Genomic DNA, 20,130 nt, shown 5'->3' with positions numbered 1-20,130 from the left:
ATTTTTAAAAAAGTTTTTATTAGTTGTATTCAAAGGTAATAATATAGCTATTTTATATGCAAATTGTATTATGCTTTAATTAAACAAATTGTTCATTCTTAGGTTATTTAGTCTCTATCACATTGTTTTGTCAGTTTGGACATAATCCTGATTTTATTGAAGTTAATGGCAAAACTCAATAGTGTCAGGGACAGCAGGAGAGAGTCCTCTATTGAAATTTATTGTGATACATCAGAAATGTGATTCTCCATAATAGATATCTTCCATAATATTCCATCCGAAAACCATAAGCAAAAAAGGGAAACACTTGCCACAAGCCTGTTGCCCAAATTGATTTTTATTCTTGTGTAATTATTTTAGCTGAATAATCAACTAATTTGAAATAAAACTACAAAGTTTCTAACAAAAAATTATTCTTACTGTAAAAGATTTCAGCATATTTTTAAAAAGCTAATATTTTTTAGATTAGAAAGATAGAAAAGTACTGAATATTTGAACTCTTTCAACTACTGCTACCTTGTTCATTTTCTATTTGAGATTTCTGCTCTGTATTTTCATGGCTTCCTCAGGCCAGATATAGGAGTCCACCACAAAGCTGTCATAATCAGTGCTATAAATGTGAGAGCGGATGAATGCTTCTTTGTCTTCAGGCTCAGGATAGAAAGAGGCTGTCTTATTGCTGTAGGCTTGTTCTGCAATCTGAAAACACACAACCAAGTTCACAGTTAAAACTTATTAAGGTATTATTGCAATGTTGTACCAAAAGTAGAAGTAGAAATTGTGGTATCTTATGTTAAATTTTGAGCTATCATATCCTCTACTGGTGTAAAACAAGAGATTTACATGATTTTACATCAGCTGTCAATCTGGCCGAATATATCATGAAGAGGATTAACAAAGGTGCAACATTTTCTGCAAAGTTTGTTTGTGCATCCACTGAAATGAGACTTAGCCATGGCCTTCTCACTCTCTTGCTATATTATCTGGTGGTGCAAATGGACTGTTCCCTCTTATCCAATAACATCCTAGCTTTTACGGCAGCATTGGGAAAAATATTCCCTGCCCACCTCACACAAACAAGAAGAGAAGTGAAATCTCTGCAGTTAGGAACATACAAGCCTTTTCTACATGGCAAAAGTAATTTTTTGTACTTTAGTCAGCTTTTACCAAGGTTAACGCTTCCTTTCCAAGTATCGCATGAAATATTTCTTGCTTCATTTTGCTTAAAGACTTGACACCCACTAGATGTGATGAGCTGTTAAGGTTTTCCATAATTGCCAATATCTTTTTCTGTAAAGCTAAATCTCCAAGAATGGTGAATTTTGACCCTACACCAGTGTGTGGGCTTCATTTCAGTGATGGTTGGGAAAAGCCCCTGATTAAATGCCTGATTCTGAAAGCTTCCAAGTGCTCCATCGCTAGTTGAATCAAGTGCTGCATCACCAGGGCCTTTTGGTTTTGGGTTTTGCCCATTTTTACCAAAAAATTTCCAGGTTAGACAAAAGTTATTGGGTTTTATTTTTAACCCATTTTCACCCAAATTTTGAACCACTCACATACATGAAAATACTGATTGTTAAGAAAAATCCAATACATTACATTAAGTAGATGTATTTGTGTTAATAATCAGCTAGACTAAGTGTAAATGCAAGCCAGTTAAAGTAAGACAATGTAGCGGAAGAGAGACATGCCTGTGCATGCTTATTAATACATCTGCCTTTTAGTGTCGTCGTTCCCCCCCACCTCGTCCCCCCCCCCAAAAAAAAAAAAAAAAGGCTGGAATTCCCAGACCCAGTTCTCTGCTCCCAGCAGGAGAGATGGTGGCTTAGTAAGCTGGAGGGCCCAGGTAACTGAGCAACCATCTCTCCTTCCTGAGTGGGCCCAGAAGCTGAAGAGCTAGGAGGCAGCATTAGAAGATGGCACCCTCACCTTTTCCACTTCCAAACCCACTCTGGAAGGACAGATGGTGGTTGAGTAACCCAGGTTACCAAGCTGCCACCTCTCCTTCCAGAGGAGGGAGCTGGGTCAGAATATTCTTATTTTTCTCTATTTGTTGCTTTTTTTCTGACCTCCCATCCCCCAATATTAATACAGAAAATTGAAGTTTTTTCCCCACCAATTTTCACCCATTTTGCAATTTTTGTAATAAAAATAATTAAATTCCTGACAAATTTTAAAATAACCAAAACCAAAATGTCTTGTGCATCACCAAAACATATGTGGCTATAGAAAAACTGAATTCCGAAGGAATCTGAACCCACTTATTTTCCACAGTGGCCTCTTGGACAGAAAGGGCATCAGCTGCCTGAGAAAATCTGCATGCTTGCGTACATATGCTCTTTCTCCCTTCCTCCTGAGAAGCAACATTTTTTGGCTGGAAGGTGATTCAATCTTGACTCCCAAAACAGATTAACCCTACAACTTCTAGGGAAAGGAGAACTAATTCTACCTCTCTATATCACAAACTTCTTAGGTTTGGGGAGAGGCTATAATCCCAAATGGAAAAGTTGTTACCTTGTGATTTCCTTTCTGGGACTGACCTTGACCCCAAACTGTCCCCTCTGAAGTTCTTTGGGTATTTCCACAAGAGTGCCTCGTTGGGTCTATGCATATAATTATCACCACTGAATAAGGCATTACTGTTAAAGTTTAAATTTCTCTCCTAATAGAAATTCATAAATTTCAAGATATCTTTGGAAGTGTTCATCTAGCTTGAGGGCAGAAAGATGTGGCCAAGCCCTGGTGCCCTGCATACAAGCCTCAATTGCTTCCAGTATTTGCAAGACAATTTGCAATACAGCCCAAATGTTCATAGATGCAAAGGTCAGAAGGGATCACTGTGCTTATCCAGTCTGATTTCCTGTATAACACAGGCCGTAGAACTTCCACAAAATATTCCTAGAGCATAGCTCCAACTAGGAGAGAGATCAGACCAGAAATGAATCAAGTTACAAATTTTCCATTTTTTCAGAAGATTAATTCTGTCATAGTGAATAGAAGAGGAGCGTTTCCAGCACTTTGTGAAAGGATTTGCCAAGCACAAAGGCAGTCTGATTTTAGCTTGAAAAGGCTGCATGGAGATGTTTTGATTTCTATGGAACACAGCTATTATGAGCATGAAAAGAAGTGAACTACAACTAGACTTTTTATATATATACCTGGGATCCTGTTACCAAATGAATCATAGGGACCCATGCCACAGATAGGGAGCTATTGATGACAATTCTCTTCCAAAAGGCCGTTTAGTAAATGGGATTATCTATAACATGATGACTCACTCAGAAATAAAACTCTGAAATCATGGGAGACAAAAAGCCATGGGGAAGGCAGAACTGGGACTGGGTCTGTTGCTTTTCAGTGCTGCCAACTCTATGGGTTATCAAATCACATTGGGCATTTTATAAACTACAGACAGAGTGCAGTCAATCTGGCAAAATCCAGGCATGAAAAACATATATTTACCTTTACAAAAAAAACCTATCTGTTCAAATGGGCCAAGATAAAGAGGATTGTAACAAAATCAGGCAGTGGAATGGCAAAGGAAGGAGGAGACTGGCATGTGAGAAGGCATTTGTTTTGAAAGGTAACTGAAGGATAGAAATTTATTGACAATATAGGATTTCATGGCTCCAAACTCTATGGATCAGGTACCATGAACAGTACATGAAATTAACCAGATGGTAGGCAATAGAAACATCATTCTACTGTAGTCATCAGTAAATTGAACACTGAGGATGTGTCCAGCTCCTTCACTTCTGTGCCTGAACTGTATGAATTTGAAATTGATTTTAAAAAGCTCTTCTGCTTTTTTAATATCAAGATTGATTTCAAATGATCGTAATGAATTCTGAAAATATTTTACGTCACCTAAGCTAATTTTAATACACGCAAAGTGCAGGAGGAGTGGAGAGAGGCTGCAGAGTGAACTTAAATCACTTACCTTCACAGCAATTTTCAGTGACACATCTCGAATAGTGACTAATGGAGGGTATAGACGTCCCTCCTCTAAATGTTCCTTTGACACCTCTTGAGCTATCACCTAGAAATAAAACAGAAGGCAGATTTAATTTTAAGTCCACAAGCCTACTTTACAGTAAATCAATTTGAAAGTAACTTCCATAGTCTCCTTTCTGATTTTGCATTGCTTCTCACAGTTCTTAAATCTAATACTTTGTAGAAAATAAAGTTGCCATTAAATATCTGCTTTTATTTTCATATTTTCTTCAAATGTGTATTGATTCCTGTGCTTTTGTTATCTTACTTACTTTATCTTCCTTAGGGCTTGTCTACACTTAGCAGCACAGGTTCATCAATGCAGCTGTGCTGATGTAGCACTTCAGTGAAGAAGCTACCTATGCCAATGGGAGGGCTTCTTCCGTCGGCGTAGATATTCCACCTCCACAAGAGGCAGCAGCTAAGTCAACAGCAGAAGCCCTCACGTCAACATACCACTGTCTACACAGTTAGGTCAGTATAACTGCATTGCTCATGGATGTGGATTTTCCACACCTCTGATCAACATAGTTATACGATGTAAGTTGCTAGTGTAGACCAAGCCTTAGACCTTCTCTACACTTAAAAAATAAGTCGATCTAACATAGGTCAACTTACAGCCACTGCTGTAATTACAACTGTGCCTGATGTCCACACTTCCCTCCTTGGGTTGGTGGAGAGTTTCCTCAACAGGAGCGCTTCCACCGACCTAAAGGGCAGTGTGGGGAGCTGAAGACCCCCATTTCTCAGCTCCCTGCTAGGAGCCCACAGGCTCCCGGGCTCTCTGTGGGCTGATCCCCACTCCCTGGTCCCAGCTGGGAGCCTTCCTCCCATTTCCCTGCTGGGAGCTGGGGGAAGCTGCCCCAGGCATCTCTGTTCCCCACTCTCTGCCAGAATAGGCAGCCATGTCAATTTCACGGCTAAGCTGTGTAACTGACAAGGCTGCCCCTGCAGGGAGCAGGTGGAGAAGCACTGAACTTCTGACCCTGGTTCCCAGCTGTCTGGGCTTACAGCAGCCTGGGCTTGGGCTTTCTTGCCATTTTCAGGGCTCCAGCAGAGTGGTGAAATTGACAAGAATGACAGCCCCACCACCGATGTAAGGGGACATGGTGTCTATGTTGACACTGTGTCACCCGAATTAAACCAACAAAAGCCCTACAACTCTTGTCGAGATGGTTTTATTTTGTTGAAAAAGCGGCAGTTTTGTCGGCGGATTGCAGTGTATACACCACCTCTGTTTTGTCGAGCAAAGCTGACTTTGGTCGACAAAACTCTCTAGTTTAGACCAACCAGGCCTAAGTCATTATTATTAACTTTATGAAGTGCTGTCTGATGAATGCAAACAATCTACCCTGCAGGTTTTGGAAACATAGATTTATGAGCTAGGGAAAAGATTATGCAAATCTTAGGGATGACTTCACATGCCAAATCCTTTTGCTCCCAAGAAATGTATGAACTCTACCCCCATTTTTACGCTCTACCAGGACTCCATTTGCAAGTCGTTTACTTTGTTTCTAACTCAGGCCACATTTAAACTAGGAGAGCTTTGCTAGTATAGAAATATCAGTCTATTATACCAGCAAAGCATTCTTAGTGTTGATGCATAGCTTATTCCAGCTCTCCTGAGTAAATTTTTGCCAGTATAACTGTGTCTACAATAGGGACTTCTGCCAGCACATCTATGTCAGCTAGAGATCGCACCTGATCACCCTGACCAACACAACTAAGCTGGCAAAAGTTTGTAGTGTAGAGCTGACCTTGGTAGGAAGGATGTCTTGAGTAATGACACAACCTCCCTCCAGCAACTGTGCACACTATTCTTCAAGATCATATGGGATATGGTATTGTTTTCCTGGTATTGTTTTTCCACCTGCTTTGAATGTGGATGAAGCCACAAAGGGGTGTGCCACAGACCCTTTGCCAGGTCACAGATGTCTTTGAGCAGAAGGGTGATTCTTGCAGGCACTGAGGAGGTTGAGATGTTGAATAACTTGTGTGTGTTTTCTTGGATCATCATCATTTTGATGTCCAATGTCTCAGCTATCCTAAGTAACAACTCCTGGAAAGCCCTAAAGTCATCGTTGGCTAGTGTTGGAGCCAAGATTGTTTTGACTGCAAAGAGGGTGTCTTCAGAGGAGAAGGAAGCTACAGAGTCTCCGTCACTGCTTCTGCTATGTCTCCAAAGGATCCCTCCTGTTCTGGTGAGGATGCTGTAGCCAGTGATGCTCGTAGTGGCAAAGTCCTCCTCCTTTTAATTGAGACAAGTGAAGGTGTTCCACGTCAAAGTCTATTAGAGGGTGCATCTCAGTAGGGCCAGTACAGCCACGTTGAAAGGTTGTATAGGTACTGGCCCAACAGTGGGTGGCCCATCCATTGCCAATCCTGCACTGGGATTTGGTATCACATGTCTTCCAGATATCCTTGTAGGTATCATCCATGCCTTTCAGATGACGGTTCCATGCTCAAGTCAGGAGGTAAAGAATCACACGGTGACAGGAGGAGAAATCTCTCTGGGAGTGGCACTGCCAGTGGGTGTGGCTTTGGCTCCAGTGGTAGTGGGCCTTGCATCAAAGCCTGTGCTAATACCAGGTCCAGTGCTGAGAGGAGCATGGAGGGGCACGGAGGAGCATGGAGGGGGACTTGTCAAAGGCATGAAGTGGGCTCATCCAGGCACATTTTGGTATCAGGAAATCAGGATTTCTGGCTCTGGGTCCAGGGCAAGCACTGGTCTTGGTGTCAATGCTCGTATGTGTAAGTCTGTCTTCCTTGCCCTAGGTGTTGCTGCAGGTATCTTGGTGCTCTCCTTCATTGGTATTAAAGATTTTGAAAGCTTCTTTCTTGGTCCAGAGTCCTCTGAGGAATGGATGTGTTGCCACTCTGAGCTGTGTTTGCTCTCACTGCAGGCAAACCTTTTTGATCCAGAGGACAGAGCTGATTATCTTTCCTGGAGTTGGTGCTGTAGTCAGCACAGTCTTCAGTGCTCAGGTAGTGTACCCTCTTCATCTTTCTTCCCCTGCTGGAACTGGGGATGTGGTGCCCAATTGTAGGGACACTCCCCAAAGACAGAATCCTCAGTTCATGTACACAGGACGTCTCCATTCCTGGATCTGGAGCTACACTCATGGATTGCTCCAAGAGGTGTAGTTTGAGCCTTGTCTCTCAGGATTTCCTGGTGAAAGCTGAAAAGGAGAAGCAGATAGCACGCTTGTCTGGGAGATGTGCTTCTATGAGACAGAACAGCTGTATTTATCTATGATGGGTATTAGTCCATTACAGAAGGATGGGGCTTGAGCATGGTGGGTTTTGAAACTGCCACAGCTAGCAGTCACTGCAAAGTGCCTCACCCTGCTCTACAGGGGAGTCTCTCCATGTCTGTCCTGACTGCTACTTTTTTGAGGGGCAGGATGGGGGAACATTAAACAAAAATCAAACTACAAAAGAAATGAAGGGAAAGTGTTTTCACTGAAGAAGAATTCTGATAGTCAGAAGCAGGTTAGTGACAGTTCAGGTTCCGTCTTGCTGGCATGGGTGGTAAAAGGAAACTGAGGGAGGGTCAGGGTTGCTTCATCCTTTATGTCCTCACATGGGAGCATGAGGAGGCACGGGAACAACGTCCTGTCCTGCTGGACATTGCTATGCAAAAATTTTTGAATTCACCTGCTTGAGGCACATGCACACCTACAGTGTAATCCACATAGACGTACCCAAAGAAGAAGGTAACTTTCTAGAGCTTTACTGAACACTAGAACATTCCCACATCAGCATCAACTTCCTGGACACCACAATCAGCTTCAACAATGGAACACTATAGACAATTATATACAAGAATCTCACAGATCATCACACTCTCTACAGATCCAGTAACTACCCCAACACACCAGGACATCTATCATCTACAGCCAGGCCCTCAGAAATCACAGAATATGCTCTAAGGAGAAAGTCTGGGATAAAGACCCTAACACATTTAAAATTGACTTCACCAAACAAGGACACTCCACCAGAGAAATAGATCATATCATGGAACAGGCCACCCAAATACTTCAAGAGAACCTGCTTCAATATAGGGGAAAAAAACCTCTCCAACCACACACCCCTAGTTGTCACCTATCACCCCACAAATGGGTATCATTAAACAGTTACAACCCACACTCTATGGAGACCACAGCCTAAAAGAAATTTGTCCAAACAGCCTCTTCTGACTTTCAAACAACTCCCCTGCCTCACCAACCTCATCATCAGAGGCAAGCTCTCCGCAGACCAGGAGCCAGCAACTCAAAGCAGCACCAGAACCTTGCATAATAAAAGATGCAAAACCTGTAGATGTATCTCCACTGCTACAATGATCAATAGCCCCTGCAACACATCTTTCACACCAGATCCAGGGGCCCTACGCATGCCTATTCACAACACATGGTGTATCTCATCCAGTGCACTAAATGCCCGAATAACAACTATGTGGGTGTGAGCTACACTGCACCCCATGTACACCCTTATGGTGTGATTGTGTATCATTCATGTTCACCCTTACAGTGTAACTGTATTGTTTAATGCAAAGTTGTTGTGTAAGACGTTTTTGGAATGCTCATGACGTACTGAGTATTATTGTTGTAGTAGTAGTATGTTTCTTGCAATGTCATATGTATGGTTATGAAGCTCTGCTATGAAATATTCCCAAATATGTGTCTTACATGATTTGAAGCAGATCTTTGCTGCTTTTAGTGTTTGCCTAGAGGTAGTTCATGCCTTACTAAGGCATGCATAAAACAACCCAGCTCTTCCAGGAACAATGGACTGGCCTAAGCACCTGATGAGAGGATGCTCATGTGACTCAGACCATGGAGGGGTCCAGGCACGGACACTGGTCGTCACTTGACCCTGAAGGAGGGGGACGGAGGAATATGTTAAAAAGGGGAGACATTTTGGCTCTCTCTCTCTCTTGGAACCCAGGTAAGAATAACATCAAGCAACCAATTGAAGCACTGACCACAGAGGAGAGCCTGGTTGCAGGCCAACCAACCAGCCTGTGGTGAGAACCATCTAAGACTGTAAGGCTACTAAATGTGTTAAGTTTAGTTTAGAATGCAATTTGCCTTTTTTTAAATTTTTGATTAAATCTGACCTGCCTTCATGTGGTTTATAATCACTTAAAATCTTTCTGTACTTAATAAACTTATTTGTTTGTTTCATCTAAAGCAGTGCATGTGGTTTGGGGGTGTGTAGAGACTTCATTTAAAGTGACATAGCTGGTGCATATCAATTTCTTTGATAAATTGATGGACTAACCAATGAGCTTGCAGAGTCCAGCAGGCAGCACTGAACTCTGTAAGAGGGAAGTTCCTAGGGTTGCATCTGGGACTGGTAATTGGGTCCTTCTATTGCATAATCCCATGAGTGGCTGGCCAGAAGCACTCACTCACTCACTAAATTAAGGGCCACTTGCTTGCAGGAGGCTGTGTGTGGGCTGACCAGGAATAGGTGGTTCACATAGTGGGGCAAGTGCAAGACGGGCTCCAGGAGTGAGGGATTGGGGTGACACAGCTGTACACCAGTCCAGACTGCAGAGGGGAACATCACAGGGTGAAACCAGACAATCACTACACACTCAAATGAACTCATACAGAAAAATGATAAAAGAGAAAAGATGGTTATTAACCTTCTGTAACTGTTGTTCTTTGAGATGTGTTGCTCATGTCCATTCCATGCTAGGTGTGTGCACGCCCATGTGCATGGCTACCAGAATTTTTTGCCTTAGCAGTATCCGTAGGGCCAGCGCCCCCTACAGTCCCATGTTCATGTGCTGGTATATGAGGCACCACTGGCCTGCACCCCCTCAGTTCCTTCTTCCCATCCATTCTGATGGCGGGGATGGATGGCAGGTCATGGAATGGACATGAGCAACACATCTTGAAGAGCAACAGTTACAGACGATTAGTAATAGTCTTTTCTTCTTCAAGTGCTTGCTCACGTCGATTCTATGCTAGGTGACTGGCAAACAATGTCATTGGAGATGGGCTCAGAATTCATGGATGTGCCATTCGCAGATGTGCTCTACTGAAGCTGGCATCGCCTTGGGCCTGCTGGATGATTGGGTTGTGAAGGTGTGAACTGATGACCAGGTAGCGGCCCTACTGATGTCCTAGATCGGTACTTGAGCCAGGAAGGTTGCTGATGTGGCCTGAGTCCTGGTAGAATGCTCAGTAATGATCACCGGTGGAGGTACATTTGCCTGTTCATAACAGAACCTGTTGCAGGAGGTAATCCAAGAGGAAATCCTTTAGGAAGACACTGGTCAACCTTTCATCCTTTCCGCTACCACAACAAAGTGCTGTGTGGATTTGTGGACAGGTTTAGTTCTGTCAGTGTAGAAGGCCAAAGCTCGCCTCACATTCAGAGTTTGCCATCTACATTCCTCATTAGAACTGTGCGGTTTAGGAAAGAACACTGGGAGAAATATGTCCTGATTGTTGTGAAACTGTGATACCACCTTCGGTAGAAAGGCTGGGTGGGGTTGCAGCTGAACCTCGTCCTTGTACAACACCCTATATGGTGGTTCTGAGGTGAGTGCTCTGATCTCAGAGACCCTTCACTCAGAGATAATTGCCACTAAGAAGGCTACCTTCCAGGAGAGGAGCAGCAACGGGCAAGTGGCTAAAGGTTTGAAGGGAGGCCCCATGAGCCTTGCTAGAACTAGGTTCAGATCCTATGGAAGTATCTGGTCCATGACCTGAGGATAAAGTCTCTCTAGGCCTCTCAGGAACTTGCCTGTCATGTCACGGGCAAAGACCAATCTGCCTTGGATCGGAGGGGGGTGAAAGGCCGAGATGGCCGCTAGATGAACCTTCAGTGACGAGGGGGCCTACCCTTGGTGTTTGAGATGCAGCAAATAGTCCAGAATAGACTGAATTCATGCCCTGAAGGGTGAGGTATTATGACTGAAGACCCAGCTGGAGAACCTCTTCCATTTGGCCAGCTATATCGTTCTGGTGGATGGCTTTCTGCTGCCCAGCAATGGCACCGCTTTGCCTGTTGATATAGAACATTGCAGTGGTTTTATTCATTAGAATTTGGACTATTCTGCCTGTCAAATAGGGGAGGAACTTCTGGCAAGCTAGTCATACAGCCTGGAGTTCTCTGACGTTTATGTGGAGGCTGTGGTCCTCCTGAGACCAGACTCCCTAAGTATTGAGATTGTTGATGTGGGCCCTCCATACCAAGTCCAAAGAGTCGGAGACCAGTGTCACTGAAGGAAATAATCCCTCAAAAAGAGCGTCCTCCATCACTGAGTGGGATTCGACCACCAGTTCAGGGAAGACCAGACTTGGGCTGTTATTGTAACCACATTGTCTAAGCTGTGTCTACTTGGGGCATACACCAAGGCTAGCCACAACTGCAGGGGTCTGAAGCGTAAGAACACATGGTGCACTACATAAGTGCAGGCTGCCCTATGACCCAACAGCTTGAGGCATGTTTATGCCGCAGTGAGAAGGCAATCCTGGACATGCCTGATGAGATGTGAAATGGCTTGAAACCGGGGTTCTGGGAGGAAGGCCCTGGCCTGGATGGAGTCCAAGACTACTCCAATAAACTCTATTTGCTGGACTGGGGATAGGGCAGACTTCTGCTCATTTATCAGTAAGCCCAGGCGCTGACAGGTGGTGATTACCAGAACCAGACTACTGACAGATTTGAGTCTGTGACCTGCCCTTGATGAGCCAGTCATCTAGATAGGAGTAAAGCTGTACTCCCCGATGTCTCAGGTAAGCAGCTACTACTGATATGCATTTTGTGAACATCCTTGGGGCGAATGAGGCCAAAGCAGAGTGCTGTAAACTGATAATGGGTTTGGTTCACCACAAACTGGAGGAATCTCCTGTGTCCAGAGAAAATCGAGATGTAGAAGTACACATCTCTTAAATCAAGGGTGGTGTTCCAGTCCCTTGGATCCAAGGAAGGAATGATAGAGGCTAGGGAAACCATGCGGAATTTCAGCCTTTTGAGATATTTTTTGAGGAAACGCAGGTCCAAAATGGGTCTGAGGTCTCCCTTTGCTTTGGGGATATGGAAGTAACAGGAGTAAAACCCTTTTCCCTTCATTTCTGGAGGAATCTCCTCTACGACCCCCACTTGTAGGAGGGCTTGCACCTCCCAAATGAGAAGCTGCTTGTGAGAGGGATCCCTGAAGAGGGATGGGGAAGGGGGGGGAGTGAGGAGAATTGCAGGGTATAACTCGATGAAATGGTGCTGAGGACCCAACGGTCTGATGTAATCTGGGCCTATGCATGAAGAAAGGGCAACAGGCGGTTTAGGAACAGGGGAGAGTTGGATCCTGGTGTGGAACTGCAATGCCGTCCTCAGGTGCACCCTCAAAACGGCTGATGCTGCCTGCTTGGATAATGCAAGGGGCTTGGTTGAGACACAGAAGAGGTAGGGTCTGGGCGATGACACTTAAAGTTCCTGTCTTTGTCTTTTCTCCTGTAGGAGTGGTATTGCAAGGGACCTGGCAATCTAGGTTGTTGTGGCAGGGAGTGGAACTGTCTCCTGGAGGCCTGTGGTGCGTAGAGGCCCAGTGAGCACAAGGTAGCCCTGGAGTCTTTAAGATCATGGAGTTTAACATTGGTCTGCTTTGAGAAAAGAGTGTTGCCTTCAAAGGAAAGGTCCCTCATAGATTGCTGCTTTTCTTGGGATAATCCCGGTGACTGCAGCCAAGAACATCAACACATAGAGACTAACAAGGCCATTGATTTCTGCTGTGTTCAGTGTAGCTCTGGCTACTGTTTTGCCCTCCTCTAGGATAGCAGGAAAGTCCTGTCCTGAATTTTGACAAGGAGTCCCAGATATTAGAATTATATCTCCCCAGCAATGCCTGCTGGTTAGATATTCGGAGTTGAAGGTTGGCCATAGAATACATTTTTCTCTCAAACAAATCCAGCTTTTTGGATTCTTTATTTTTGGGGGTGGAGCTCGTCTGACCCTTTCTATCCCACTCATTTGCAGCTGCCATCACCAAGGACCCAAGGGGTGGATGCAACAAAGATATTCAAGCCCCTTGGCCAAGACATAGTATTTCTTCTCTGCCCTCTTCAAAGTTGGTAGCAGGAAAGATGGTGTTTGCTATAGGATCTTGACCATCTTGAGAACCTCTTCGTGTACTGGCAGCACGACCCGGACTGGCGCCATGGCTGCTAGCTCATCAAACAGGTTGTCTGTTGGCGTCTTGAGTTCCTCTGCCTCTAAGCCTAAGTTGGAGGACACCCTCTTGAGGAGCTCTTGGTGGGCTCAAACATCATCTAATAAGACTGGGGCGTCTGACTTCACAACTGTGTCATCTGGGGAAGACAAAGATGATGGCAAAATCTCGGGAGGAGGTGGCATCTCCTCTTCTTGTAATGGGGCTGTGGTGGTAGCCAGATCCTGAGCTTCGGAGTCAGGGTCAGACACTGAATCCTGACCTTCTTCCTGGGCTCTTGTCACCCTCTGGTGTCTCCCAGATGACTGGTAGGAGAGGGTGCCCAGTGCAAAAGAGACTCCCCAAGGGTTCCAGTATGGCCAGTTGACCGGCCATTGGCCCTGTGGGCAACCTTGGGTGCCTAGGTATGGGAGGTAGTGGCAGGGCCATCACGTCCCTTGCTGCCTGAAGTGCCTCTGGTGTTGACAGCACCACTATCTGGAGAGGACCCCTTCTGCTCCCTGGTGTCAGCAGCGGTTCCCCCATTGAGCTCAGGGCCAATGATGGGGAAGACAGACCATGTTGCTCCAATGAGGGCAGCTGGCCCTGCACAGGTCCTGTGCTCAACTCTGCTCTTTTGTCCTTCTTAGGGGTGGGGGAATGCCCCATATCTGAGCGCTTCTTCTGCCACTTCTTTGGAGTTGTAGAAACGGAGTGGCATTGAGAGGGTCCCACTGCCGATGGAGTGCTCTGCACTGTTGCTGGCCCGAGTTGGCACAGGATGGTTCGGAGGCCTGTCTCAGTGCTGTGTTCATGAGTAGGACTTTCAGGCAAATAGCTCTGTCTTTTTTCGTTCTTGGCCTGAAGCCCTTACAGATCTGACACTTATCCTTTCTATATGCTTCTCCCAAGCACTTAAGACAGCTGTCATGGGAATAATTGACTGGGAAGGGTTCTGGCAGGTAGCACACAGTTTGAAGCCTTGGGAAAAACAAGGTTACTTACCAGTAACTGATGTTCTTCGAGATGTGTTGCTCATGTCCATTCCATTATAGGTGAGTGCATGCCACAGTGCATGGTTCCCGGAACTTTCTTCCCCTTAGCAGACCCTGTAGGGCCGGCTCTGGTGCCCCCAGGAGTCCCACGCACATGCCGCGGGATATGAGGCACTGCCGCCCTATGCCCCCTCAGTTTCTTCTTTCCGTCCGTGACGGTTGCTGGAACTAGCCTTGCTCTCTGCAAGTGCCATTCCCCTTGTTTGAACTCTTTGTTATTCAAAGTACTTTAGTTAGTTTTAAGTAGTAGTTAAACGGTGTTAAGTGTAGTTAGATAGGAAGCCCCTGAGGGACTTAGGGTGGCTGGGCCATGCCCCAATTGCCTGGGTTTAAGTCGTGTACCTCTTGCAGGAAGGCTTTCCCGCTCAGCGACCCCCACAATCGGTGCCTTAAGTGCCTGGCGGAAGAGCACAGGAAGGATAAATGTAAGATCTGCAGGGCTTTTAAACCACGGACCAAGAAGGACCAAGAGATCTGGTTAAAAGCCCTGCTCATGGAGGCAGCGCTCCACCCGGCGTCCGAGCCATCCCACTCCACGGCACCAAGCGTCACCTCGGTGCAGAGTGCACCGCTGGCACCAGCATCGACTCAGCATCGAGTAACATCGCCGGTGCTGAAGAAGAGGCAGCGCGCGGAGCGCGGACACTCCCCTGCACCGTCAGCATGGGCAGGGTCGAGTGCGGAGATGCACCGGCCACGGCCCATTGAGTCTTCTCTGGTGCCTGCATCTCCAAGCAGGGAGCCTCCCGACTCCTGGAAGTGGGAGAGTGCCCCTGCCGACACCATCAACACCGGAGGCATTTCAGGTGGCAAGAGCCTTGTTGGCCTTGCCCACGCCGCCTCCACCCTGCCCTCCGCCGAGGGAGAAGGAGTTGGTGTCCCCGGGCAAGCCCACATTGGGTCCCCCTGAATGGTGGTGGAGATCCCCGGTATGGGGAAGAAGATCTCCTGCCAGACAGCCACCGAGGGTAGAGCGAGGATGCTCCCCAAGCAATTGCTCCAGGTCAGCGTCGTCGAGCCGGCCTGCTTCGACTCGGGATGTGGAGTCTCCCTCTTGGCGCCGACGTTGGTCCCCGGTACCAGAGGCAGCGTAAGCCAAGAGGTGGCACCATTTGAGGTCTGCCAGGCGATGCTCAGACAGCTCCGGCTCTGAATCCATGGCACCGAGTTCGCCTGCACCAAGGCGGCACAGAACCCGGTCACCACGTGAAGACTCCACATCACACAGTCCCCGACGCAGAACCTGGTTGCCGGAAGCAGGCTCGGCACCGTGGAGTTCGTAGCGGTGCTGGTCTTGGTCACTGAAGAGTAAGCGGCACTGTAAGTCCTTGGTGCCGAGACGGCGCTCCAGTACATCGAGCTCCTCGGAAAGCACCTATACTCTCTGGCACCGTTTGCGGCAACAGAGGCGGTCCTCATGATCCTCTAGCTTGGAGGCGTCGAGAGAACGGTCCCCGGCACCAGGCGGTGCCTGGGACCGAGGCTGTGCATGGCACCACAGGTCTAGTGGCTTGGAGTTCTACAGGGGGGACAGTCATCGGGACAGCCGACACCCCCATAAGACGCCACAGCCGGCGGCGCAGTCAGCCCCATATTGGCCCCAGGGTCAATGGCCTTATTGGGCCCCATGGGGCATCCAGATGGGACAGAGGCCACACACAATTCATCCTGTCAGCAGGGCTTCAGTCTGTGCCTCCGGCTCAGGAGAAGGCCTATACACACCACTCCTCAGACGAGGAGTTGGACCCCATGGAGGGACCCTCTATGGGTGCAACCCTTTGTCAGGTGAGGGAACACCCCCAGGACGCGCCTCAGCAGTCCTCTTCCTCCTCACTGGACGAGGCAGTCTCCCGGGACCTTGGTGCCGAGACGGCGCTCCAGTACTTCGAGCTCCTCAGAACGCACCTATACTCACTGGCACCATTTTCAGAGGGCCGAGGGGCGCTCTCCCCCTTGCCTGTCTATGCAAACCATGGTTGCGGTGTTGTCCGTCAGCACCTTACTTTCTCATTTGTACCATATAATTATAAAATAAATAATTTGGAATATAATACGGTACTTACATTTCAGTGTATAGTATATAGAGCAGTATAAATAAGTCATTGTCTATATGAAATTTTAGTTTGTACTGACTTTGCTAGTGCTTTTTATGTAGCCTGTGGTAAAACTAGACAAATATCTGAATGAGTTGAGGTACCCCCTGGAAGACCAATGTGTACCCGCAGGGATGTGTGTACCCCTAGTTGAAAACCACTGTCTTATAATATGTGTTAACTACTTATCCTAAACAAGCTGTTCCACCTTGTGTTTAGCTGTGGCACTCCGCATAGCTTTTACCTTTCCCAGACCTGAAGAAGAGCCCTGAGCAGCTCAAAAGCTTGTCTCTTTCCCCAACAGAAGTTGTACCAATAAAAGATATTACTTCATTCACCTTGTCTCTCTACAGCTTTATTGTCTGTCTTGAGTCAGAGCACTGAACTGAATTTTATTTCAGATAACATTAGGCTTCCAAATGTTTTTGTTATGCTGGAGATTGGGTAGCTCCTAGGTAGTGTGTTTTCGATCTATGGGGAGTTGCAAACTTCACTGCAGCCATTGAGCATGCTAGCTGCTTCCATTCAGGCTAAATGAGGGAGTAGTTAAATACCACTTTGTTTAGTGATAGCTGACACAACAGAAGCCAGCATTCATATTACAGACCAGCCTGGCATGGTTGAAATACGAGCTGAATTATGCAGCCCTTCGTAGCAGGATGCGATTAATGGCCCTGCACACTTGTATGACCGCAACCTCCACAGTGGACTTCCTAACTCCAACTAATTCGTGACTGACTGGAGGCAGTCTGGAGTTGCCAGCTTCCACACAGCGATCACCATGTGCTTCTCTACTGAGAGGGCAGCTCTCATTGTGGTGTCCTTGTGCTGTAGGGCACGGATGAGCTCTGCACACAGTTCCATGAAAGTGGCTTTGTGCATCTGGAAGTTCTGCAACCACTGCTCATCATCCCATACTTGCATAACGATGCGATACGACCACTTAGTGCTTCTTTCCTGAGCCCAATAGCGATAGTCCACCCTGTGCAGCTGCTCCGTGAATGCCAAAAGCAATCTGGAATTGTTTCTTTCCATGGCACACAGCAGAGCAGACACAACAGATTCATTTTCAGATTCGCAGCTCATGAAATACTGCATGATCAGTTGCGTTACGTTCATAACACTTATCACAAGACTGGAGAGCAATGCCGGATCAATGCTTTCTGATAGAGATGACAGGCGCACAGTTTACAGGGCTGTTGAAAAACAGCATGAAATGTAGTCAGAAGCCCATGGAATGATGGGACGGAGACCCATGATGCACTGCAATCCATTTCCAGAACTCCTAGTGGCTGAAGGTGGCGAATTGCACAGTGGAATAGCTACCCACAGTTCAGTGCTCTCTCTGTCGATGCTAGATCACAACTGTGGACATGCTCCACCAACACAAGGAGTGTTGTGTGAACATTCACAAGCAATGTAATTATAGCGGTTTATGATTGTTGGTGTAACTTGAGCTGACTTAACTCTGTAGTGTAGACATGGCCTAAGAGGTTTTCCCTGAGGTCTGAGTGCAAATTCTGAGGGTGGGGTATTATTTGGTGGAGCTGTGTGTGTCAGTGAGTCAGAAGCAGATAGAGAAGGCAACTTTCCAAGGAGTCAACAAGAGAAGCAAAAAGAAAGCCCGAAGTGAGTACTCTTTAGACTGAGTGCTGGCTGGAAAGAGACTTGAAGAAACAGTTGAGCAAAGAAGCTTCCTCCTATTGTTCGATTCCTACTGTGTCCAGGGAAACAGGACTTTGTGTACATTCTTTGTATATAAACAAGATTGCATCAAAGGAATACTGACTAACACCAATTTCTTCACCTTCTGGAAACAACCTGCAAGGCCCTAAATATTGGCTAACAACTCAGGCTACAAAGGGATAACATTATGGTAACCCCATGTAAACTGAGGAATCGTGCACTTAATTGTCATTTACACACAGCCTTATTTTAAATTCTGTTGAAAGAGAGAATGCTGGCCAGGACAAGGGCAGGTTATAAAACCAGGACATTCACATGCATGCAAACTATTGCTGTCAAACTATCAGCATTTAAAATTGATCTTGAAAAGCATATTGGCTGCTAAAAATCCACTAGAGGGAGCTATAATAATTCGGAATAGAAAACATAATCCTGTTTGGTTTTTTTAAATTTTGTTTTGCTGTCCCCCTTAACAACTGGTGGTAGTTTGCTTTTTTCCCAAGGATAAACCAGCTCTTTGATACAACAGATGTATATTTATATTTGTCAGAAGAATACTTAAGATCTGTTCTTTGTAATTCGGTTTGTTCTTGGATTTAACTGGTTCAGATTTTGCTCAGGACATGAATCTTGAGAAATTAGCTGCTGATACTTAAAGCGTTGCAGGAAAAATTCAGAAGTGAAAGGTTTTGTTTTGTGGCAGGCGACTACAGGAAGCAAGTTAGAGAAGAATTGGATGCTACTCTGGGTGGAACAAGTGAGAATCTTAGCTCACACAGAATCTAAAAAAGTTTCTGTGCTGTACTTCTCTAACAAGTGTATAATCACACTGAAACTGTGTATAATCACAACCACACTAATATTTTCAAAGGAAATTTCACATTCTTCAAGGGGATTATGACTAATTAAAAGCATTTTCTATTAATTCATGCTTTTAATAGAAAGACAAATTGTCCAGCATTTAAATGGATGTCATCCAAGACTGAGCACATGGCATGAACCAGGTGTGGACATCTTGGCTATTTGGGAACATATTTTCTATAATGAAAAGGTTTAACATGATTATCTCTGAAGTGAATTAACTGTAGGCTATATAATGCCAAGAGTATTTCATTAGTTCATAATTCTCTGACATTTTTTTGTGCTTGGTAAAGTTTAGAAGAATAGGTAATGTTCTTGTCATTACAGAGAAATTGCCTACAATTAGAAGGCATTATAGTTCACAGTACTTTAGAGATATCATCCAAAATCAGTTACATTCTATTTTACTTGGCATGAAGCAAAGAACACCTGAAAACAGAATCTGAGGTACTTACAATAACTGAACTGTTCCTTCTATCAGAATTGATTGAAGAGGTCACAAAGCAAGAAGACAATAGTTGCGGGCATGAAGTCTGGATTTATATTTTCAATAGCTCTATTTTACAAATAAGCTTATATTACATGCTGAGAAGGTCTTTTCATTTAACAGATATGTTTTGGGAATCTTTTAAAATCTAGAGCTTTCTTGGCACTTCCATTCACAATTGTTCTTCAGCTTTTAATATCATAATTATTTCAGAACCTACATGCTGGTATACTTTGATTTAAGTCCTTTATGGAAGACTTATACCCCTTTTCTCCCTCCCCCCAGGACTTTAAAGGATATCTTTAACACTTCTTACCACAATTATTTGTGAGATTTTTTTGGTGGGGGTTCCCTTAATAGTCCATCAATGCTACTCCTTGCTTGTTCACACAGTTCAGTACAGAGTGATAAACTTCCTCCCACACTCACACAAGATCCAGCACAATTAGTTTCCAGCACAATTAGTGTCTGCAGTATGAAACCGGTGGTGAGTGTTTTATCCCCATAAGTATCTTGAATGGCTGTGGATTAACTTCTAAACTACCAAGACTAACTATGTAGGGTAAAAACAACGAGAGCTCTGTGGCACTTTAAAGACTAACAAATTTAATTTTAGCAAGCACAAGCTTTTGTGAGGCTCAGCTCACTTCGTCAGATGCAGAGGTATACAGACTAACACAGCTACCCCTCTGGAACTCTTCCATGTAAGGTAAAGCTGTTTGCGCATGTAAAACTTAATAAGGGACTTTCATATTTCATAATAACTTATACAGCAAAATCTGCACTAAA

General features: G+C 45.3%; 1 protein-coding gene across 1 annotated transcript in view; it reads right to left on the bottom strand.

Annotated features, from left to right (window-relative positions):
• Window positions 1–30: 30 nt before the first annotated feature.
• The window catches only part of ME1 (malic enzyme 1), a 357,418-nt gene continuing 337,318 nt past the window's right edge, over window positions 31–20,130 (bottom strand). The window contains exons 13-14 of the mRNA XM_067560758.1: window positions 3,941–4,039; window positions 31–699 (exon numbers count right to left, since the gene is read on the bottom strand). Coding sequence (XP_067416859.1) covers window positions 529–699; window positions 3,941–4,039 — 270 coding nt within the window. The 3' untranslated portion in view covers window positions 31–528. The remainder of the gene's footprint in view (window positions 700–3,940; window positions 4,040–20,130) is intronic.

Source organism: Emydura macquarii, unplaced genomic scaffold (genome assembly GCF_026122565.2).
Source record: "Emydura macquarii macquarii isolate MOO-44397 ecotype Brisbane River unplaced genomic scaffold, CSIRO-AGI_Emac_v2 contig_2297, whole genome shotgun sequence".
Taxonomy (NCBI): Eukaryota; Metazoa; Chordata; order Testudines; family Chelidae; genus Emydura; species Emydura macquarii.
The sequence above is the reverse complement of the archived record's forward strand: the minus strand, read 5'-3'. Positions and strand labels throughout refer to the sequence as shown.